At 42.1% G+C, this 25,495-nt stretch overlaps 1 protein-coding gene across 2 annotated transcripts in view; it reads left to right on the forward strand.

Moving 5' to 3' along the window:
- gnaz (guanine nucleotide binding protein (G protein), alpha z polypeptide) overlaps positions 1 to 25,495 on the forward strand; it is a gene marked incomplete at its 3' end in the record, with an annotated part of 52,846 nt that overhangs the window by 22,610 nt on the left and 4,741 nt on the right. For both annotated transcript variants that reach the window (XM_080742963.1, XM_080742964.1), the window contains exon 3: positions 13,078 to 14,401. In XM_080742963.1, the coding sequence (XP_080599089.1) occupies positions 13,679 to 14,401 (723 nt within the window). In that variant the 5' untranslated portion in view covers positions 13,078 to 13,678. The remainder of the gene's footprint in view (positions 1 to 13,077; positions 14,402 to 25,495) is intronic.

Genomic DNA, 25,495 nt, shown 5'->3' on the forward strand with positions numbered 1-25,495 from the left:
CCCTCACCCTGCACAAGTACTTGGAATTGTAGGAGCTGGCATTACATTTAGTTTGACTCGAGTTTTTCCATTGAGGCGTTGTGAGCATGTAGATCGGCTATTTTCACAATTTCAGCCTCTAATATTTGACAATTTGACCAATGTTTGACCAGAGGTACTAAAAAGGTCTATCAAATCCTTAAATTATCATGTGCATAAACCCTCTATACACTTAAACTACTGTATGTTGGTTTGTTTACAGTTGAGTGAGAAAACAATGTTGCACATTAAGTTAATCATCTGGGGACCCCCCCTGGGGGTCCCGACCCACAGGTTGAGAACCACTGGCATAGAGCAGCAAGATGGCAAAGTAGCAGCGAGCGGAAAGAGTAATAAGCAGGGAGGTTTATCTATCCCGCCCCAATCAGATGAGATGTGCAGGTGATGGATCTGTTCAGGAGGAGTTAGCGCTGCTTTGAGTCGTCTCCTGAATTGGCTCAGCAGGCGTCGCATCGTTTAAGGTTTTACAGCTGCGGTTTTATTTTTCCACACAATCATTTTCCTGTCTGCTGCTAACGTGTCTCATTGCGAAATTACAGTGCGTAGAAAATTGCTGAAATTGAATCCTCAACAGTTTCACTTAATTGTCTGGCGCATGCATGACTTTAGTGCTTTCATACAGTGCTCATGTGTAATGGGGATGCAAGCAAAGAGAGAAACATAAGGTTTGTCTTGTAAAGTGTAATTGTCCTGTTCTCAAACGTTTTCATGCCAATTAAGGACCCCCAAATTAAAATGTATTTGGCCACGGACGCCCACCTGAAAATGTGTTGTGCCAGGGACCCCCAGATGAGAAGATTTGTGTAAAAAGTAAAGTGCTATGAATCAAAAAAATGTCAAGATTTTTCAAAAATATAAAAAAAAAATCAGATGGCTTGCAGATTTACAAGCCATATACATAAACATATGGATAAAGGGGTTAAAATGTATTAAGACATTTAGCTGGACCCCACTTTGAGAACAAATGTTCTAAACCAAGGGTCTTCAACAGGGGGTCCGGGGCCCCTAAGGGGTCCTCAGAGTTACTACAGGGGGTCCTCCAAATCTTTGTGTGATAGAAACTTTTTTCTCCTTTTTTATGTTAACCACTTGAACCCTAGTGGCCTTATTCTGAGAACTTTAGCCAAAAATAGCAGATCTACAAGCTCACAACGCCTCGTGCTGCGAGCCGTTGTGAGCTTGTAGATCGGCTTGTAGATCGGCTAACTTCAGCAGTGGGGAAAAAGAGCAGACTAAGTACAGAGTGAAAGGTTAACTTTATTAAGTATTGACGGTTCAAGTGGTTAAATATCTGAAAACACATTGACATGAATCCAAAATACAACGATGATCGTGCTGTCATTGTGCTGTCAAAGTATGAAACTATATGGAATCTATGAAAATTTTGATGGGGGTCCCTGCTTAATCTCTCTCTCAACTAAGGGGTCCTTGGCCTGAAAACGTTGAAGACCCCTGCTGCCCTACAAAGGCAGAGTGCAGTAACTACAGTACGTTCACGAATTTCACTGAAAAATGGGTTTAAAAGTCTTACAGCTAGGGATGGGTATCGTTCACCTTTTAATCGATACGATACCTTTTTCGATACCTGGGAATCGATACGATACCTTTTTCGGTACCATTTTCGATACTTTTTATTTATTATTATTATTATAATTATTATTTGCCTTTTTCTATGGGCTATTTTATAGACGTTGGATCATTATCATAATAATAAACATCATAGGCTATTCTCAGCTATTTTCACAGTAACAAGTGTAGCCTACTAAAGCAGTCATTAAACTTTCAGTAGCCCAACTGTTACAGATGCGACCAGCAAGGGGTGCATTCAAAAGTATCGAAACAAGGTATCGTTCGTTTTTATGTGAACCGATACTCGATAGTATCATGTCAGTGAATCGATACCATTAAAAGTATCGCCGACGATACCCAACCCTAGTTACAGCTGATCAGCCAAATGAGATAAAGACATACAAGTGATATTACACTGATTGTATATTTGTTCTTGAGCTAATTGCTCATCCCCCAATATCATGAAGGCTAATTTGACCTTTGGGCGACACAAATAAGTCGGTTTGTCCGAAAATGTAGTTACTGCATTCTGCCTTTGTAAGGCAGCCTGTTCTAAACTGTTATTTTCCTTGTTTCATGTCACACCTTAACTGGAACCAGTTCTTGTATTATGTATGTATTATTGTATTATTATTATTGTATGTGAATGTGTTGCCATTATGTAAGAGTTTGGAGAAATAATGATGCTATAAAGCAGGAGAATGATTTATTAGACATTATAACTACTGCTCTCCTTATCTGCAAGTTCAACATAGCCTTTCCTCTGGTAATCAACATGCTACCTTAGACCCAGCCCAATAGTGTAAACAGCCAAACCCATATTATGGTATTCAATTCCTTTGTGCAGATAGTTTTTTTTTCTCACTGTTACAGGTGTACTTAGAAATTACCTCAATTACTGATTGATTTTATTGCACAGATGTTAAAATACAGGTTAACCACTTAAACCCTCTACACTTGAATCAGACCATTTGTTACCCCCTCTAAACCGAATCCCTTTGCCAGAAAGAGAAGTTTCACAAGCTCATAACGTGTTGCGTTATGACTGTGAGGCACGGTGAGCTTTTGAGCTGCTATTCTTTTTTTTTTTTTTTTGCAAAATGTTACTTCCAGAAAAGGGATGCAAGGGTTCAAGGGATTAATAGGCCTTATGAGCTACACACGCATACAATTATCAAGGAATTTAAAACAATACATTCTTAATGACTTATTCCATTGCAGTCCTCATTGTATTAGGCATTGGTCAGCACAGGCAAGACTGACATCACATGAGTCACTTAAATACACAGTAGAAAGGAAGAAAATATGATCTCATATACATACAGTATATCATATTGTACGTTCAAAGAATGATATTTTCTTACTGGTTCTCAGCAACCCCTTTTCAAACCTTTAGCAGCGGCTGTTACTTTAATATTGGATGGCAATGAAAGAATATAAATAGTCATCACATGCCGAGTCACATTAGCTTATATTTTAATTTGCTATGTTTGATCAATTTAACAATTTAATAGGGCTTACAAATTCAATTTGCCAATTTAACAATTTAATAGGGCTTACAAATTCCTCCCAGTTTCTTTTATAATTTGAACCCTAATCAAGACTAATTGCCTGGTAGTGCCAAGAATAAGGTTTGACAGTGAGGGTTGTCCACCATCTGTGCTAGTCTGTTTTCCACACATTTTTTGAAACCTAAACTAAATGTGAGAAATGTCTCTTGATTATCACCATCAGGGCTCATCACAATGCTTGATTGTGGTGGACTTTGATGCCCTCATTTTGCCAAGCAGCCATGTGGAAGCCAGTCAATGCAGGGCCTCCCAAAATGCAATCTCCGCCTGTGCCATGGACTAGCACATAAATGGCACATTAACCAACTTTCAACCTGGTAATACAGAAATAATAATAATAAATAATCCCCAAATTGCTAAAAATTGCAGATCTTCAAGCTCAAAACTCATGCATTGCGGAGTGTTTTGAGATTGTAGAATGAGTATTTTTTTGCTACTCGCCGAAGTACACAGGGCTTAAGTGGTTAAAAGCATAAGCAATATGCACACTGTGTAAATAATCCTAAGGCAAACTTGCAGTCTAAAAGTAGGGAGTGCTCTCTCTCTCTGTGTGTGCGTGTGCGTGCGTGCGTGCGTGCGTGCGCGCGTGTGTGCACGTGCGCGTGCGCGTGTGTGTGTGTGTGTGTGTGTGAGAGGGGGGGGGGCTGCTCAGCTGGATGTAGCTGTGATTGTTGGAATGTGGCCTAGAGGGTGAGCCAGTTGGTGAGTGTGCGTACATGCATGTGCTGTATATTAGATTGCTGGGCGGTGGGGGGCTGCATATTGTGGAAAGTGCTCTATTTGCTGGCATACCCCTTTACATAACACCAACATTCATCAATAAGACAGAGATGCCATTGCGCTTTTTTGTCAGTAGGCTACTTATATAAGCATCTATTTATTGCACAAAGCTAGGGCTGTTTGTTGTATGTTTGTGGGGGGGGGGGGACGACAAATGGTGACAAACTAGGTACAGTAGGGCTGGTCTAACCCATGGCACGAACAGTAATCATCACCAGTGTAGGTCACAATTATGACAATCATCTAATCGCAATCATTTGACATAATCACAATTATTTTGTCATAATCACCATTATGTTGAAAATGTTTAATATATTTTCAAACATAAAAAAATAGTGGAAATAGCAGATCTACAAGTTTACAACGCGTTGTGAGCTTGTAGATCGGCTACAAGAGCTTGGGAACAAGAGCTTGGCTTCACGCTAACACCAAGGAGGTCAAGACGGCATCCCGCAGTAGTTCTGACAGACCTGGACTATGCGGACGACATCAGCCTGCTCTCCGACAGCATGGAACAAGCACAAGAACTCCTGAACAGGGTGGAGATAGAGTGTGCCAAAGTTGGTCTCAGGCTAAACGCTAAGAAAACTGAGGTTATCACCTATAACCTACCTGATCACTCACCTCTGACAACAACAGAAGGAGCTGTGTTGAAGGAAGTCAAGGACTTCAAGTACCTGGGCGCATGGGTCGACTCAACTGAGAAAGACCTTAAAGTAAGGAAGGCACTCGCTTGGAGGGCCCTGAACGGCATGAACAGTGTATGGAACTCTAACCTCCCCCGCCAAATCAAACTTAGCTTCTTCTTTGCAACGGTGGAGTCTGTTCTCCTCTATGGCAGTGAATGCTGGACCCTGAAGCCAACCCTGCAGAAGTCTCTAGACGGGTGCTACACTAGAATGTTGCGTGCAGTACTCAACATCAACAGGAGTGCACATGTTACAAACGAGAGCCTGTATGAGGGAATACCAAAGGTAAGCGAGAAAATTGCCACCAGAAGAATGAGACTAGCAGGACACTGCCAAAGACACCAGGAGCTTCCAGCCAGCACATTGGTACTGTGGGAGCCAACACACGGGCACCGGCCGCGAGGACGTCCCACAAAAACATACGTGGACATACTCAAGGAAGACGTAGGGACACAGAACACCAATGAGCTGGCCAGATGTATGGAGAACCGAGATGACTGGAAACAACGATGGAGGGCTCGTCTGAGGACGACCTAGATAGATAGATAGATCGGCTATTTCCACTATCAATGTTTTTTTCTGTGTGTATAAAGTTGTCAAATATGTCAGTAATTCCTTTGTATATTTAGGTTATGTGCCATGTGCAACAAGCCTACAAGCCAAACAAAAATGTAATTGTCAATGTCAAAAACACAATGTCAAATCGTTCATCGCAATCTGAATCATTTGAGTGACAATTAATCGTCATGTAAAATGTCATAATCATAACAGCCCTACATCAATGTTTATTCATTTCATCAGAGTGAGAGCATAAGAATTAAGGATTTTATGGTGCAGTGGCCTGCAGGCTACTGCATGCAGACCACACCTTTATGTTATGTGCACCCGCTCTAAAAGGGGAAAAATGGGCCAAATGTATATTTTATGGGACCCTAACTAATGCTTACCGTAAATGGGCTGTGCAGCTGTTCTCTCTGTGTCACTTTCCCTGGACAGGTGCCAACATCTGTCGTCCGTTTCCATAATGGCTTCAACTGAGCAGTCCATGGTGTTCTTCTTTGGCTGTCTGTCACAACAATACAATATATATTTATAATGTTGTTAGCTTTTGGCAAATATGTTTTGGCAAAATTGCAGGTGCGGAATAGTACTGCAGGCCTGCGTTTAAAATGTTACTTAAGCTACATTTCGAAAGAATTAGCATCAAAATAGACTTAAAAAACTAAAAGTACACATTATGCGTTCCATTAGAGAGTCTTACTGGTTGTTACTTACACCTGTTTGTTTATATATCAACCGTGAGTTTTTGAAGCTGCGCTTTTTAGTTTTGTAGTAGCCATGTGATTAGATAGATATCTCATATTTGGTGCACAACTATTGACATTTTTTAAGAACATATGAATTGTCCAGCCACAGACCTCCAGCCCAGCCAATCAGAGGCTCGTACCCGAGTCATTCTCTGGCAAAACCCAAACATGCTGAGTCGTGATTCAAACCCTCCAATGCTGGAAGTGATGATGAAATAAGATGGTGGGTCTGACCTCGTGAGACTAATAAAAGTGAAGATTATCTTATGAAGATTATCTGCTTGAACAAAACATGTTAATAAAACGAGCCCTTGTTTGCTGCAGCACTTATTTTCATTTATCCAAACCCAAAACATCTTCGGAATTCTGTGGCGAGGCTTAACCACATCAAACAAGGTTTTGATACTGCATACGGTTTGCCTGTATTTTTGCCTTCATAAATGTGTGGGGTGGGGCCTACTGTTTGTTGCACAAACACGACTCCCCCCCCAACACTAAATTAGGTACAAACAATCTGTGTCAATAATGCACAACCTACGACAGCAGTAAGACTAATCTACAATTCGTTGGGTGATTCCGTCGCTCGCCGAATTCCCTCTCAGTCCAATATGACTGATCTAAACTTAGATGCACTTTCGTCAACCTCGACTGAAAGAGTCCATTATACAACATTGTTGGACCATGTGACTTTCATGTGATCATTTCCGATAAAGATCATGATTGTAATTATTTTCAGCATGGTCAATGAATAATGTGAGGTGAGACCGGGGGTGGGGGGTGGGCTAGAGGGAGTATTATTGTACCATGTGCAGACATAGACGTAAAGGAACTAGACTAGAGCAGGGGTTCCCAAACTTTCTTGTCTCAGGGCACCCCATAAATATTCTTTTTAATCTGAGGCACCACCCCTACATTATAATTTTCACTCCCAGCACCTTATAGAATATTTATAGCATATTGTCGTTGTCGGGTGGAAACCTTGTCCAAAACCGTAAATTTTGTATTTATCATCTAAAAAATGTTCTAGAGGCGTTGTGTGCTTGTAGATCGGCTGTTTTCACTAGTTTTGTGCGACGGTCTTTTGCTTTACCAAAAGACCTACACATTTAAAACTTGGAGATACAAGGTTTCTGCCCGACAGTGATGATATTTATTGATTATGTTGCGAGGAAAACGTTGAGATAATAGCCATTTTGGTTAGAACTGACTGAAAATAACTTTGTACTTCAACTTTAAAATGATACTAAATATTTTTTCAAGTGTCCAAATAAATTCCAAATACTATCAAATGATCTCGCGGCACCCCTGGACTTCCGTCGCGGCACCCCAGGGTGCCCCGTCACCCACTTTGAAAACCCCTGGGCTAGAGGGGAGTATTATTGTACCATGTGCAGACAGAGACTGGAGAGTGACAGGGCCGGTCTCACGCTGGCTATCACATTACCTCAGCTCTCATGATAAAACAAGAGACTGGCCTCTCTTCCTTGCCCCTGCGGCTCTCCCTCCACTCACTTACTCTTAAAGAGACACGTCTTCTTCTTACATGAATTAACCGCAACTGTGCATTCCTTATAACCCACAACACGCTTTGTCTGATGGCTGGGAATGTGGATAGATATAATATGAGATACGAGGAGAGGTACTGTAGGCTATGCCATTGCATACTAACCTTTTATACTCCTTCAACTGCGAGGTATCTTGGGAAATGTTGTTGAGCATATTATCGGACACTAATTTCATATTCCTTGCTCGATCACGCTCTGCAAATGTATGACGGCATGGGCATGGCACATCACATCTACACAGAATAATGCACTAAAGAGTGGTCAATAAACACGGGCTTCGAGTAGCCTACTACATGTTATACCTCCTGTCTAGGGGTATTCAATTTCTCAACTTCAAAGGGATAAATGATAATAATGATAGAGATGCTAAAATGTATGAAGAAGCCAGAAAATGTTTCTGCTTCTGAGTTGTTTTATCCAGTTCAATGACGCAATTGCAAAAATGTCCTTCAGCCCCCCCCCCCCCCACACACACACACACACACATACATCGGATTATGCTCAAATATGGACATGCCCAAGCCCAAGTGGAAATCAGCGTTGCTTGGCAACGGTTCACTTCAGCGCAATTTGCTATGCACAAATGTGGACAGATTATGCCCAAATATGGACATGCCCTACGTTTAACGCTGATTTCAAATATGGACAGAAGAGAAACTGTTTGCATCACCGAACATCACCATGTTGTCATGGCCATATATGGAGATCCTCGACGTCAGTGCAAATCATTGTTAGGCAATGGAGAGCTCGCTCAGCGAGAGAGTGAGAGAGCGAGAGATAGACAGACAGATATACAGTACATACTGAGACTGATTGAGTTAGAGTAAGAGAGAGGTAGAGAGAGAGGTGAGAAATAACCCGGGCTAATGCTGGGTACCACAACCTGAACATGCTGGTTGGCAATGCCGCTGGAAACGCAGCGCAAGCTGATAACGTGGCGCACCTCGCTTTCTGTTTGTACAGTGATATAGTACAGTGTAAAATACACTGCCTCAGGAATTATTATCTAGGCATATTGCGTCAAAAAGCAAAACTGTAGTGTAAGCCTTGCATATATTATTGAATTAAACAGCTAATTGAAATTAGTCTGCACACAATTTTAATGTTCCCCCTGAATGGTCTCTTAGTCTTATGGGAGTAATGATGCGTAACGTAGGCTACGGTACTTTATGCTCCGTCGAGCGACAGTGTTGCGCACTGAGGATAGCCGATCTACAACAAGCTCACAATAAGTTGCATTCTTGACCTGTTGTAGATTGGATATTAAAAATCCAACTCTATACGAATAAATGAGGTTTGAACCTCTTAAACTCTGTATACTTCCTTGACCACAGTCCCTCAGGGCTCTTCTCCAAAAATAGCCGACCTTCAAGCTCACACCGAGATGCGTTGTGGTGGTGCGCAAAGTGAGCAAATCGTCCAGTTCTTGCTCGGGAGCTTGTAGATCTGCTATTTTCAGAGCAGCAACGCTGGGGTTCATGTGGTTAACCGGTTTGGCAGGCTCTGAGAGGGTAGTCAGATGCCTGAAGCCAAGGGGAACAATAGGCTACTCTTCACTCTGTTTGTGTGGTGATGCTCTGTTATGGCTTCGTTCCGCTCTGTTTGTCTTTGCAATCCTTCGAAGAGTGGACCTACTCATGCTCAATTTATGCTCCGGCGTACCATGTGTCGCACACTATACATAGCTGATCTACAAGCTCAGAATGTGTCGCTGACACGTTGTTGTCTGCTTGGAGATCATCTGTTGTCAGTGTATAGGTATACATTGAGCTTCACAGACAGCTTTGCATGATGCTCTCTATCTCTCTCCCCCTCTCTGTGTCTTTTACAGGTCTGGGGAGTATGGTTTTGGCAACAAATAAATAGGCCACTGCATGATTTCACTTTTGTTACTCAGCCAAGAGCATACCGTCTATCCCAATGTGCATCTATTTATCACATAGTCCCACAGGCATATTCGCTGTTCTCAACCTGTCTTTGCGCACAATTTATGCTCTAAAATAGATGACTATTGTACAATCTCCAAATCCATGTCACCATAATTCAGCAGTATTCAGTATTTTCTATTTTGTCATAATGCATGTAATAGAAAATTATAGTTGGCGCCAGTACTAAATGCCTGATATGTCAAAACAGATAAGAATGAGGATTCATCGGTTTGGCAAAATTCTTTACGATCACGCTGACTGTAGTAATTCACCTGTACAACACAAAACTGATGTATGAGGATTGGGGATCGAGAAGAGGCTTTGCAGTGTATAAAGAGTATGAAAGAGGAGAGGCACCTGCTGGCTCTCGGGCCAGTTATTTTCCACTGTAATAGTAAATAAACATTACACCTGATGTCATTTCGCTGCAATCCACTCTAGGTTGAGGGCAGATTAGTTAGAGGCCAGGTGAGGTGGATTGAGGTGTGAATGGGTTCAGGAAGGCAGATTGTTTACAGGGAAACATTTCCCTAGTTTTTTCCCCTTTTTCCCGGAAAAGGTTTCCCTTTTCAGATGTTAGATATCTCTGAGTTTGACCTTCAGCTGATCACTGTGGACAGGAAGTGAGGCTTCGGGTGATGGTAGGCTCTGTGTGACTCACACAACCTCCTCCGCCCAAAACAGCTTTTGACCATGTGGCACTGTAGGAGGCAGAGCTGTCTGGAACAGTGTACTGCAGGCATGTGTTGTGCACACATTAGGGCATTCATCAAATAATCGAATATTCGAATATCAAAGTCACTATTCGACGTTGTTCAACGAAGACGAATATTCGCTTATATTATTTTATTGTTTTCTCTTTAAAAAATATATAGTTTATAGAACTTGGCTAGATAGGAAGTCATAAGAATGAGTTGTCAATGCCCCTGGTAGATGAATTTGTTAATGCTCTATACCAGGGGTTCTCAAACCTTTTTAGGCCATGACCCCCAAAATAAACACATTTGAACTGGGGACCCCCCATCCTGACAAGCACTTGGAATTGTAGGTATTACATTTAATGTGACTCGGTTCCGCAAATAAATATTGTGAAAATAGCCGATCTACACGAGGCGTTGTGAGCATGTAGATCGGCTATTTTCACAATGTTCGCCTCTTGCTTACTTAATATTTGACAGTTTGGCCAGTCCTGTCGAATATTCGAATACTTTGAGGTCGAATAATTCGAATACTAAAAATCACTATTCGTGAATGCCCTAGCACACATAGACATCAAAGGGGGCTCGAGCACCTGCCCTTTTATCCATCTGTAAAAAGTGCCCTCTCCAGACCATGGATGCCGTTTTTACTATGGTAAAAGAAATGCAAATGCCCCCTTTCCATACCATACCTGAATGCAGCATTCAAGAGAATTGCCTTGTCCAAACTCTCCTGAACTTGAATGCAGCATCTTATGTTGACAGAATTGCCCTCTCTGTGTAGAAATCCATGCTTTCACGCCAAATCTCCAGTATTGAATTGATTATGCTTAGTTCTGCGTGGAAATGTATCAAGCACTGAAAAAAGATGAACTCCAAGCTCACAACGCATCGCAGTGCGACACGTTGTGAGCTTTGAGGTCTGCTATTTTCGATATTTTCACCAAAAGGCCCTTTTAGAAGTTTCAGCCCCTGCCTCTCTAACATTCTCTGCACGTCCCTACAGTGTACTGTATCTCAAACCGTTTCATGTCAAAGAACCCCTAACTGATATGTTACAATATTAATACGAACCTCCGTCTGAAAAGACTTTTGTGCTAGATTTATCAAAATGAGTCTTGCAGATATCCTATTTTCAAATAGGCTTAATTTAAACTCACTGTACTTCATTTTGCTGGGGATCCCCTGGACCCCATGAAGGATCCGGACCCTACTTTGAGAACCAGTGTTCTAAGGGTGGGCAACTTTGATGTTGCATGGAGAGGGACACTATATTCACTCGAGACGATTTGAGCTTGTAGATCTCCTATTTTTGCTATTTTTCTTTTTTTATTGTAATCCGGAATTATATTTTTAGCGATCTTTGAATTGGAATCCTGAAAAGTTATTATTTTTTCAAATGCATTTATATGTTCTTATGTTAACTTTGTGAACTAAAATACAAATACATTGGACATAAAAAAGACTAGTGCTACGATAAGTCGCACTAGGAGGAGTTCACCCCCAATTCTTAGGAATTCGACAAAAAACAAAAGATATTATTGAACTCAAGTCTCCATGCAGTGAGTAATCAATAGAAAAAAAACATTTTGGGGGTGAATTACTCCTTTAAGCTACTAATATAGACTGAAGTAATTAAAGCGAGTCATGTTTGCATGGTTGGAATTGCAACAGCTGATATCAATACTTTATTAGTATTCCAATATTAACCAGCGGGCCGCATTAAGTGAAGGTGGGGCCGCCAGTTGCCCGTGTATGGTCTAGAAGGGTGTGTGTGTGTGTGTGTGTGTGTGCGTGCGTGCGTGCGTGCGTGCGTGCGTGCGTGGATGAGAGCGTGCATGACTCATGGATTAAGGTTCTCAGTTCTCAGTCTCCACAACTGATTTCAGTCATTTGGATTCCATAGAGGCCAGCAAGTCATGCATGTTTCACAGCTAAAATGGCCTGGTTGCCCATTTTAGGTTATTATTGAGCATCTGAAGTGGTCAAACTAGCAATAGGTTCAGAAGCCTCTTTCACAAAACCCTAATGGTCTCAGAGATTTCATAAAAGCAAAGTTTAAAGCCTTAAGGCCCGTTCCCACTGGGCACGATAACGATAAAAAAATATCGCTTTCAATTGAAGTGGACGGCAGTGTCCACACCACAACAATAAAGCTGTCATAATTGATGTGAACGCCGACATATCGTTATCTTTATTGCGTCCAGTGGGAATGAAACTTTAGTCTGTGATTTCTTCCCCTGGTTGACTGTACTGTATGTGTAACAGCGGAACAATATTACAAAAACATCATTTTACATATTGTGTCTGCAATTGTTTAGGAAACAGTGTGTCCCACTGTTTCACAAATCGCACTTTAGCACAACATTTTCAGTCGCAAGATTTTATTTTGCTTTAATCCATGCAATGACTGCGTGCATGTGTGTGTGCATGCGTGCCTGTGTGCGTGTGTGTGTGTGTGTGTGTGTGTGTGTGCGTGTGTGTGTGTGTGTGTGTGTGAGAGAGTTGTTGGCAGGTGTGTGTGCTTGTGAGTTAAATGGAAACATGAACTGAGATCTGCGGTGGCTGACTGTCTATGGTAACACAGGACTGCCAGAAGGGAAGTGTATACTGTGTAAGCGTCAGGAACAGGAGAGTAAAGAGGTAGTCGATACAGTGAAAGGGTATCGCAGCAACATTGTCGCTGGTCTGAGACACACAACACTGACCGTTTCACTGGGGAGTCTGCTTAGGAGAACTCCAAGTACACTGAAACAAATGCATGTATTCTACATGCAGTTTACTTATAGCAATTGTTGATGTGGATAAAGTCAGTACCAACTTTGAACATGTGTGATATTTGTTAATGTTTTTCTTTTCTTTCTTTGTGAAACTGCTCCGATTCGCCTCCGAACCAACAGCTAATTTATTTCTCCACTATTCTGTGTGCAGGATTGGACGCCTTCAGTCCCACAGAGGAGCCAGGGGGCCGGGTAGAGTCTCTCGGCGTGACGTGGACAGTTGCGGCCGCCAGACGAAGGGAGAAGCGCCACAATAACCATGTGGGTGGAGCGCAAGGGGGTTTCGTTATTCACACCCATCGACCCCAAACACTGTCTTCAGTGACACACACTGTCGCCACGCCACCCCTCCTCCAGGGCACTTCCTCAGGGAGAGTCCCTTGCTATGAACCCACCGCTCCCTTGGCATCAGCAGGCAGTCCAACCTCAGCGCCAGGCTCCACGTTGGCATCCCACCATGTCCTGGTAGAGCCCTGTGCCAAGGCCCGCTCTGAAGCTTGGGTTCTGCCATCACATGGACTTCCAGACCAGGTTCGCTGAACAAGGAGAATATAACATTCCTAATTCAGGCCTTTTCTTTGGTGGTTTATCTTTTCTAAAAGCAGAGATCGGCAGGTGAACCAGATTGGACTATCTCTGTCCCCGGTTCAACTCTACACTCATATCACTTCTCCTTCCCTCCCCGTTGTTATTATAGTTCGCATCTCGCAGCAACCACGTTTTCCTGTGTGCGCAACATATCACAGGGCACCATGGGATGCCGTCAGAGCTCAGAGGAGAAGGAAGCCGCGAGGCGCTCGCGGCGGATCGACCGCCACCTGCGCTCGGAGAGCCAGCGGCAGCGGCGCGAGATCAAGCTCCTGCTGCTGGGCACCAGCAACTCGGGCAAGAGCACCATCGTCAAGCAGATGAAGATCATCCACAGTGGAGGCTTCAACCTGGAGGCCTGCAAGGAATACAAGCCCCTCATCCTTTACAACGCCATCGACTCCCTGACGCGCATCATCCGGGCCCTGGCCACCCTCAAGATCGACTTCCACAACGCCGATCGCGCCTACGACGCTGTGCAGCTCTTCGCCCTGACGGGCCCAGCCGAGAGTAAGGGGGAGATCACGCTGGAGCTGCAGGGGGTCATGAAACGCCTGTGGGCTGACTCGGGGGTTCAAGAGTGTTTCCAGCGTTCTAACGAGTACCACCTAGAGGACAACACCGCCTACTATCTGAACGACCTGGACCGCATCTCTGCGGCCGAGTTCATCCCCACTGTAGAGGACATCCTACGTTCCCGCGACATGACCACTGGTATCGTGGAGAACAAGTTTACCTTCAAGGAGCTCACTTTCAAGATGGTAGACGTGGGGGGACAGCGATCGGAGAGAAAGAAGTGGATCCACTGTTTCGAGGGCGTGACCGCAATCATTTTCTGTGTCGAGTTAAGTGGCTATGACCTCAAACTCTACGAGGACAACCAAACGGTAAGAGAAGCTAACCTCAAGGGGCCACACGCACGCACGCACGCACGCACGCACGCACGCACGCACGCACGCACGCACACACACACACACACACACACACACACACACACACACACACACACACACACACACACACACACACACACACACACACACACACACACCTATCCTTAGTATCTATCTATCTTTTGATTGATTGATTGCAAGTTTGCATAAGAAAAGGTACAGGACAGGACAGTCCATGATACAAAGTCAACTGAAAGGACCACAAGAACACTTTTGGGCTTGTTTAAATTAGGGTCCCTTCAATCTATCTGTCTGTCTGTCTATCCTATCTATCTATCCATCCTTTCATCCTTCCTTCTATCTAACCTTCCGCGGGCACCTTTTAGACCAGGGGTTTTCAAAGTGGGTGACGGGGCACCCTGGGGTGCCACGACGGCAGTCCAGGGGTGCCGTGTGATCATTTGATAATATTTGGAATTTATTGGGACACTTGAAAAAATATTTAGTATCATTTTAAACTTGAAGTACAAGTATTTTCACAGTCAGTTCTAACCAAAATGGCTATTATCTCAATGTTTTCCTCACAACATAATCACTAAAATATCATTACTGTCAGGCAGAAACCTCTGTCGCACAAAACTGAGGCGTTGTGTGCTTGTTTTCACTAGTTTAGTACATTTTATAGATGATAAATACAAAACTAACGGTTTTGGACTTACAAGGTTTCCACCCGACAACGACGACATGCTATAAAAATAAGGTGCTGGGAGTGAAAATTATAATGTAGGGGTGCCTCGGATTAAAACAATATTCATGGGGTGCCCTGAGACAAAAAAGTTTGGGAACCCCTGCTTTAGACAGCTTTCTCATCTACTCATCTATTCATCCTCCTATCTATCCTTCCGGGTTGTGACACGATGTGACCTTGTAGACTGGGCATTTTTGCAGAGTGACACCGTTGTATGACAAAGTATAAACCGGGCTCCAGATTTAAACTGCATTTCAGACCACCTACTGTATAGGAAAAATCTGTTTTCATCAAAGTCACAAAGGATACCACTTAAAGGGTTTAAGTGGTAAAAGTGCTGTATTATATTTTGTTGTACAATGGTGGCGACGTGGCGTACAAAAATAGCAACATCAGCTAATCTACAAGCTCACAACCCTAACCCTAACCAAACATAAAATCACTCTCTTATCCACTTGTCCCTCCCTAATGTTTTCCCTAAATTGTCAATATATCTTAGTATATCTTAGTATATCTTGTCTTAGTTTTAGTCATCACATAGTTTTTATTTTGTTTTTATTTAGTTTTCGTCAGTGAAAAAAAAAAACTTTTTCGTCATAGTGCCTCGGTCAAGTCGTCAAAATCAACACTGTTGTACACAAAATTCATTTGTATGGCAAAAATAAACATGGAGGAGAAAAATACAATACAGTGCTAATTGAATTCACAGGATAAAGTGTGAATGTGTACCTGTGAGAATAATAAGTAGATTCATTGTGAAAGCAGGGAGATGAGGGAGAGCACAGGTGCAGAAGTGATTTCTTACTGTAGGAAAGGAATGAAACGTAGAGGGAAAAGAGACTGAGAGTGTTGGTAAATGCTTGTTCACAGTAACTCACTGTGAACAAGTGTTTTATAAGGCTGGCAAGGCTATTTGTTTATACTAGCATTAACAATGTTGTTGCTGTCTACAACATTTTAGGTAAAGGTTTTAGGCAAACATATCAAGTAGGTACTCAAACTATTTGCCACTAAGCATGGATGCTGAATCTTTGAAATGTTGAAATATGTTTATAGAGTTATAATCATAATGATTATTATGATTACACTGATGATGATGATGATGATGATGATGACTCGACTAGCTCAGCAGAAGAGTATACAATATACATGCATATTTTTGTATTGATATCCATAGCAGGGGTTGACACTAAGGTCTCAGAGGCACTTGCCCATCGGGCAAGAACAGGTCATGTTCTACTTGCCCAAAGGTCATGCCCACTTGCCCGAGAAAAAAAAAATCAAATCGTCCATTATAAAATCATAGGTAAAATCAGAATTATGGTTCAATTTAACACTTTTGTGTTACTTCCTGGGGCTGTGTGATTACAAAATGTCATACCTAATTTTTAATCCAAATTCCTACATAGCTATGATTGCATATGACTGTGGGTTCACACCTACGTATTTTATATTCTTAAAGTGTAGCAACAGTGCAAACAGCATTGAAAGAAACATTATATCTGGTGTTGTGTTTATAGACAGTTGCGTCCCCGCACAAACTCCACCTGCCCTAATAGTCCAGTCATTTTAGGGTTAGACCCGGAACAAATTGCAATAGTAGCAAACTCAACTGATTCTGTATCCTCAATATGTCCTTAGTGAGGGAAAAAAAGTCCCAAGAAATCCCACCGGGGCAAAGTTTTGAAAACGACCTATCTACCTTCACTTACTATACACTACAATATAAAGGAAAAAATGACTGGAAAAAAATCTGCTTTAAGTGGGATGTGAGGGGTCTAACTAGGGGTTTGTCATCATGCTGAATCCATTGCAGGCATTTGTTTTGCACAAAAAACATTCTGTGGGCTAGAAATGGCCTTAGAAAACAATACACGTATGGGTGCGTTTTCATGTTAGTCGGAGGCCTTAGGGTTTTTTTTTTTCTCGTGCTAATCAGTCTAAAAGTTCAAAATTTTGCACAGATGTAGTTCAGGGCATGCTCTAATGATTTAGCTAGGGCGCCCGAGTCTGCAACATTCGGGGTCGCCACAGCGGCCAAATCAAGTTGGGCTCCCATCGACTTTAGTGATGAAAAGTGATGAGTCATCACTTTTCAGAGTTTTGTTGGTGCTGTGGCGACCCCGAAGGTCGCAGACTCGGGCGCCCTAGCTAAATCATTAGAGCATGCCCTGAGCTACATCTGTGCAAAATTTTGAACTTTTAGACTGATTAGCACGAGAAAAAAAAAACCCTAAGGCCTCCGACTAACATGAAAACGCACCCATACGTGTATTGTTTTCTAAGGCCATTTCTAGCCCACAGAATGTTTTTTGTGCAAAACAAATGCCTGCAATGGATTCAGCATGATGACAAACCCCTAGTTAGACCCCTCACATCCCACTTAAAGCAGATTTCTTCTCAGTCATTTTTTCCTTTATATTGTAGTGTATAGTAAGTGAAGGTAGATAGGTCGTTTTCAAAACTTTGCCCCGGTGGGATTTCTTGGGACTTTTTTTCCCTCACTAAGGACATAATGAGGATACAGAATCAGTTGAGTTTGCTACTATTGCAATTTGTTCCAGGTTTGGACAAATTTTGGCCTAAAATGACTGGACTATAAGGTTTTATTTACCTGCCAGGGGCAGGTGGGCAAGCCTTAGTGCCAATGCCTGCATAGATCGCATCATATAAGAACTGTGTTCCAAAAATAAACACACCACTTTGGCGATTTTACTCATATGGATATGAAGCATCGACTAAAGTTGTCAATGTATACATTTAACCAAAGAGTAACACAATAAACGCTAGTCAGACAAAACCCAACGACTACATTTCCCATGAATGCGGCTGGTAGAGAACAGTGATTCAGACTTTTTCTGGCAGAATAGACAACATTTTCTCCAGAAACAGGCTGTATCAAATATGAATGAATATTATGAACGATGCAGAGCCACCCACCTGACAGACACGCCCGGATGATTTATTTTTGGAACACAGTTCTAATATGAGGAGATCTAAGATTCGCCTATGGGGATATCGATACAAAAAATAACAATGTGAACCGGGGGAATAGCGCCATCTAGCGGCATGACGCCAGGACTTCGGAGCTCCATAGATAACGTATGCATGGCATCACAAAATTAAATCACTATTGTGAACACTAAATATGTTGTGCATACTGTATATATTATACACTCACACAAAGCTTATAGGTTGTAGATTTGCTTTTTATTTTTTGTTTAAGCTTTATACCCCTTTTCCCCCAATTTAGTCACAATGCAATATTGATTCCATCCCACACAAACATCTGTGTTGTCACTGCTGTTGTATCCTACTGACTCTGCCAGTGAGGAGCCCCCACCGGGAGGACATACTGTAGAGCCTTCATCCTACTCCTCCTGCCCAACACTCTGCTGACAGGTGCTGGCCCAACCTGTAGCAGTACCTGCAGTGACGCATGATGATAACCTTATCCAAAGAGTTTATGAATACTTGGAGACAGCCGGGCCGACCATCTTGTACTCCCGTTTGTCAAAATGGAAATATGCTTGTCTGTTCTGAGAGTTTATGAATACTTGGAGACGGCCTGGCCGACCGTCTCGTTCATCCGTTTGTCAAACTGACTGTTCATTTCGCCATATGTTGGGAATCAATTAATAATTGCTTCTCTGCTGACGTGCGAGCCATGAGGATTTTAAAAGACAAGATTCTGCTTTGCACCACAATGCATTGTAGGCTCAATGTAAGCTAACACTGTTATACGGTAAATGCTATGAATCCAAAATGACGCACGCTGTGCCCTGCGTGGCATAACAGTAACAAGCACACCACCTATCCTATATGCACAATTAGTAGTTGTAAAAAATATATTAGATTATAAAATAAATAATGCATGCCACCCGAATGGCAGAGATGAGCCATCAGAGTGATTAGCTTCCATCCATTAAAATTATTCTATTCTCCCTGTATGACATCATAGTGATTAGCAGAGATGATGAGGCGTTATATTGGGGGCTAATGCATCAAGCCCACCACCTATATGCACAAGTAGGCTTGTAGTTGTAAAAAAAAGATTTCAGATTATAAAATAATGCATACTTCTATCCTCATGGTTTGCACGTCAGTAGAGAAGCAATTATTAACTCCCAACATATGTTAAATATCACCTCACGTTTCATACTGAATGTTAGTTTGACAAACGGATGCACAAGATGGTCGGCCAGACTGTCTCCAAGTATTCTTAAATCTTTGGATTATGCCAAGTATTATAGCCAGCAATTACAGCCTACACAACACTCTAGCTGTGTTTGACAGCAACAGGAAACAGCCAGCCAATCGAGACGGTCAGGGGGGTGCGGTTTGGATTACAGCGGCTCTCCGGGGGCGTGGTTATCCAAAATCTTACGTGCCTTGGTCAATCACGCTGCAGTGATAAGTATCACCCTCCCCGCCCGGCTTCCCTCCCTCCGAGGCCAATTGTGTTGTTCGTATATAGACGCTCGACAAAGCCGGATACATCTGTGGTGCTGGGCCGGCACTTTACAGTAGGCTATTATGTAATCCGTAGGAGACGGTGGGGGAAGGAGCGCTTGTTTTCGGTTCACCAGCGTCGGCAGGTTAGCTACTCACCAGCGTCAGGGTTACTGAGGTTAGCGTTAGGGTTACGTTTAGGCATAGATGTTAAAGCTATACTGTGTAGCTTTTTCAATTAAACAAATCATAAATTTGATCTAACTATTAAATCGCTAAAGTTTTAGAACACCCACTCGGTTAATTTCACCCCCCGAAAGACTTCTCAAAATATCTTTTCTATGAGCCGGGCTGAGGTTAGGGTTTGGGTTAGGTTTATAGGCATATGGGTTAACATTCACCCGCGCGGTCCAATTAAGTGACCACAGCCGAGCGCTCCCGACCTCCGCTCCAGCCAATCACAAGCCGCGCCTTCTAATTTATTCAACCCCGTATCCTACGGATTCCATTATCGCTTACAGTACCACTGTTTCTCTCTTCACGTCATCAAGTATCTAAGGAAAATATACATAGGTTTTCATAATATAGCTGTACACCAGGGGTCTTCAACGTCTTCAGGCCAAGGACCCCTTTAGCTGAGATATAGATGAAGCAGGGACCCCCAGATTCCATATAGTTTCATATGTAACCACTTGAACCGTCAATACTTAATAAACTTGACCTTTCACTCTGTACTTAGTGTACTCTTTTTTTCCCCCCTCTACACCAAACCTCTTTGCTGAAAATAGCCGATCTACAAGCAACACAACACCTCACAGCGCGAGGCGTTGTGAGCTTGTAGATCTGCTATTTTTGGCTAAAGTTCTCAGAATATGGATGTTAGGGTTCAAGTGGTTACTATAAAAAAGGAGAAAAAAGGTTTCTATAAAAAAGGAGAAAAAAGGTTTCTATCACACAAAGATTTGAAGGACCCCCTGGAGTAACTCTGAGGACCCCCTAGGGGTGGTTGAAGACCCCTGCTGTCCAATGTTCCTGTCCACAGTGCACTATTGTTGTATTTTTATCCAGGCAGAAAATCATGCCATCCATTACTGACATAACGTATAGTAGTCTAAGCCTATATAAGAGACAGAATAACTGAAAATCACAGTATAACCATTTTTTGCCCACTAAACCAGGCCCTGACGCTTTTTCCCCTGTCCCATCCTTGTCTTCATAATGAATTGGTTGCCTGGGTTACTGTTGCTTAGCAACAGGCTAGTCAAATGCTCCTAATCCTGGGCTGTTGACAGTGAGCTGTGTGGCTAGGGAATGGAGGATGAGAAGGCTGCTTGTACAACAAACACCAGCACTGGAAAGAACACAAATACACTACTGTAGGGTGTGTGTGTGTGTGTGTGTGTGTGTGTGTGTGTGTGTGTGTGTGTGTGTGTGTGTGTGTGTGTGTGTGTGTGTGTGTGTGTGTGTGTGTGTGTGTGTGTGTGTGTGTGTGGCGTAGCAGTGCAACAGTTAATCGATCTAGTCGATTTAATTGATTATGAAAAATAATCACCAACCGATTTTAATCAAAAAATCTGTAATTTTTGTAGGACACTGTTGAACGACAAATTATAGAATAGGACTTCGGACCTAATACACAATAATCGATTTTATTGATTAATCAATTAAACAGAGAAAAAATAATAATGTACATCGCACAACTCATGACATGACATTTCATGTGCTTTTAAATGTGCATGTGCACCTGTGTGTCTGTATTATTTTGCATGTAGACCTACATACAATACTGGATGTTTGTATGCAATAGCTAAGGTTGAGTTAGGGCTGTCACGATTATGACATTTTACATGACGATTAAATATCACTCAAATAATTGCAATTAACGATTTAATTGTGTTTTTGTCATTGACAATTACATTTCTGTTTGGCTTTGAAGCTGCACATGGTACATATGACACATGACCTAAATATACAAAGAAATTACTGACATACCGGTATTTGACAACTTTATACTTAAAAAAGAAAACTGGTAGTGGAAATAGCCGATCTACAAGCTCACAGCGTGTCGCATCGCGAAATATACAAAGAAATTACTGACATATTTGAGAACTTTATTCTTAAAAAAGAACATTGACAGCGACGCGTTGTGAGCTTGTAGATCTGCTATTTTCACTATTCTTGACTTTTTGAGCGGTGGTAGACCGCTCCATAGCATGGCCGTATCCGTGTATCCGTGTATGTATGTATGTATGTATGTATGTGTGTATGTAGCCTGAACTACCACTCAGTGACCAGAGAGGGTGCTCTTGAGTCTAGTCTGAGCATCAACTGCAATATTCTCTCTCTCTCTCTCTCACACACACGCACGCACGCACGCACGCACGCACGCACGCACGCACGCACGCACGCACGCACGCACGCACGCACGCACGCACGCACGCACGCACGCACGCACACACACACACACACACACACACACACACACACACACACACACACACACACACACACACACACACACACACAACCACCGCTCAGTTCACACGGGTGTGATTTTTTTTTAATTCATGAAACATTTCAACATGGAAACGATTATGACGATTATGAAAAATAATCGTGATTATGTCAAATAATTGCGATTAGACGATTATGTAATAATTGTGACAGCCCTAGGTTGAGTAACTTCTGTGTGAATGTGAGGTGAAAGCAATAGTAGTGTATAGCCAGTGGAAAATAGCTGAGGACACTTCAGAAACCCGCCTACCAGTGACATTATCATTAGGTAGGGTTTTGTTTTTTCATTAACGTGAGAACAATGGCTTCCATTATAGCATGCCAACTTTCCAGGAATAGAAAGCCTGCCGTTTCAATAAGAGTTTCTGAACAGTCCACACAGTAGAGATGGGACGATATGAACGTTTCATATCACGATTATTGTGACAAAAGAAATCGCGATTTACAATATTATCGCGATAATCAAAATTCATAATCCTGGGGGCTGAACATGATTTGCCTAAGACATTTGATAGAGAGTGAGAAAAAGACTGTATCAAGTAGATATATTATAAGTACCTTTTACCAATTACCAGGGGCATTGAGAACTAATTTTTATGACTTCCTATCTACCCAAGTTTTATAAACTATATATATTTTTAAGAGAAAACAATAAAATAATATAAGCGAATATTCGACTTCGGTGAACAACGTCGAATAGTGACTTTGATATTCGAATATTTGAATATTTGGTGAATGCCCTAGGGCCTAGTCCACAGCCCTCCTCTGAGACAAGCCCTACTTCCAAGAGTGTCACACAAAAGTAGTGACAGCTCAGAGCTTGTACATTGGCTATTTTCACTATTCTAAATAGTTTTTTTAAAATAATAATAAAAAAAAGAAAACTGTTTTGGACATGCAAGGTTTCCGCTCGAGTGTGACAATGTCTTTAGCTTATCATTGTAGCTAATTAGGCTCTATAGTGCAGACCACAAACTGAGACAGTAATCAATCCTTTTGCACTATACTCTTCTTTGGAAAACGTTTATTACAATTTAAGCTTTCATTGTAAACCTTCAACAGGCCATTTCCTTTCTAGCCACATAATAAGCTGTAAATAAACGTACAGAACTGAAAATTGGATAGCGCTGAGCCCGGTTAAATGGCTTTCAGTTCAAAGCCATCACTTTAGAATCAAGTTACTGTAGCTGGTAACACATTTCAGAATTTAAATATTCGGGAATACACAGTTACATTTATCTCTTGGCCAGTAACCATGGACGGATTAACCCCCACGAGGGCCCCCCCACCCCCCACCATAACCCCTCCTCCCTCCCGACGAGCACTATCCAGCTTGGATTTTAAGCCATGATGATCATCTGTGGACCAAGAAAGCACCTGTAGACAACAGAGGAGGGGCCCACACATATGATTTTTGATTAAAATATACATTTAATTTTTGTAAATTGTCAATGACCACGCAGGCCAGTTCCCCCAAGGGCCCCTGAGAGCCAAGGGCCCCTGGCAACGGCCCCACCGGCCCAATGGTTAATACAGCCCTGCCAGTAACTTCATCATAACTGGTGAATGAGTTGCAACAAAAGCATTGCTCACCTGCAATTGAATTAGCTCATTTTGATTTAATGGTCTTTTGAAATTGTGTTTCAAAGTAAGCTGCAGGAAATACATTGAGGCCACTGTAGACTGAGTGATACATGACAAATAATGTGACTGACTCTCTAATGTTTTGAAGACAGACATGTTAATGTAGTTAACCAAATGGATGCAACTCACGATACTGTTAGCAAACATGATCACATACAGTAGCTATAAATGATAGTCGCGCCTAGCAACCACAAGCAGCGGTGTGAAATAGAAATCAGATAAGAGTCCCTTACGATCAGAGTTACAGTATAAGATACAGTGTATGTGAGCTCAGTGCTAGCCACTTTAACATAACTGCATGTTGTGTTGTGTTGTGACGTGTTGTACATTATAAACAAGGACTGTACAAGTACTGTATATGAACCGGGCTATATGGTTAATTAACACAATGTGTAACATTTAATTATGATGTTTTAGTAATATTGTTCCTGCTGTTATACATACTGCCAACCATGTGAATAAATCACAGATTGGGGCTCCATCCTTGAAATTCAATAGACATTTCCGAGACTATCAAGATTTTATGGCGGATGTTTCAGAACATAATTGCTAGTTTGACAAATTAAAATGCTCTAATCTTTAAAAAGAATAAGCACGTAGATGTCGCAGTGCAACATGCTTCCATACGACTGAGAACTTAATCCGTGCATGTACCGTACAGTAGATGCCAAGATCCACATGACTCCATTTTTATTTTATCCTTTGTTACCACCGTGTCTATCACTGCGTCGCGACTAAAGCCAGTGCAGCGCAACAAGGATGAGAAATAAATGAGAAAGACATTCAATCTGAGATGACAAGTTGAAAGAGAATGGTTGTTCTGACACAGAGGCATTGTTGCAAGGCAGAGGGAAAGGGAAAATATCTCCATTGATGCCATTACAAAGAGTACCTTCTTGTGACGCATGTGGCATTTGAAAAGAACTTTAATTAATTGAATTATGGTGGGGGAGGCTCCTCACTTCAGCAACTTGTATTTACTGGAAACAAAGCATTAACATGGGGCGGAACCTCTTCATTAATGCTTTGCGCTTAATAAGGTCTGTGTCTGGAGACAGTGGAGAGCATACATACAGTGTAAAACCCTGAGCATTATTTAACTCTCAATTCAACTCACAAATGAAAAGGAATGGACCCGTAGGGACAGGATGCTGCTACAGGGAGACTAGAGGGGAAAACTGCATGGGTTGTGTGTGTGTATGCGTGTGTGCGTGCGTGTGCGTGTGCGTGCGCGCGTGTGTGTGTGTGTGTGTGTGTGTGTGTGTGTGTGTGTGTGTGTGTGTGTGTGTGTGTGTGTGTGTGTGTGTGTTAGGGCATTCACCAAATATTCGAATATTCGAATATCAAAGTCACTATTCGACGTTGTTCACCGAAGTCGAATATTCACATATTTTTATTTTTTTATTGTTTTCTCTTTAAAAAATATATAGTTTATAAAGCTTGGCTAGATAGGAAGTCATAAGAATGAGTTGTCAATGCCCCTGGTGGATGAATTTGTTAATGCTCTATACTGTACCAGGAGTTCTCAAACCTTTTTAGGCCGTGACCCCCAAAATAAACATATTTGAACTAGGGACCCCCACCCTGACAAGCACTTGGAATTACATTACATTACATTTAATGTGACTCGGTTCCGCAGATAAATATTGTGAAAATAGCGGATCTACATGCTCACAACGCCTCGCAACGCAAGGCGTTGTGAGCATGTAGATCGGCTATTTTCACAATGT

Source organism: Nannobrachium achirus, assembly GCF_963921795.1.
Source record: "Nannobrachium achirus genome assembly, chromosome: 15".
Taxonomy (NCBI): Eukaryota; Metazoa; Chordata; class Actinopteri; order Myctophiformes; family Myctophidae; genus Nannobrachium; species Nannobrachium achirus.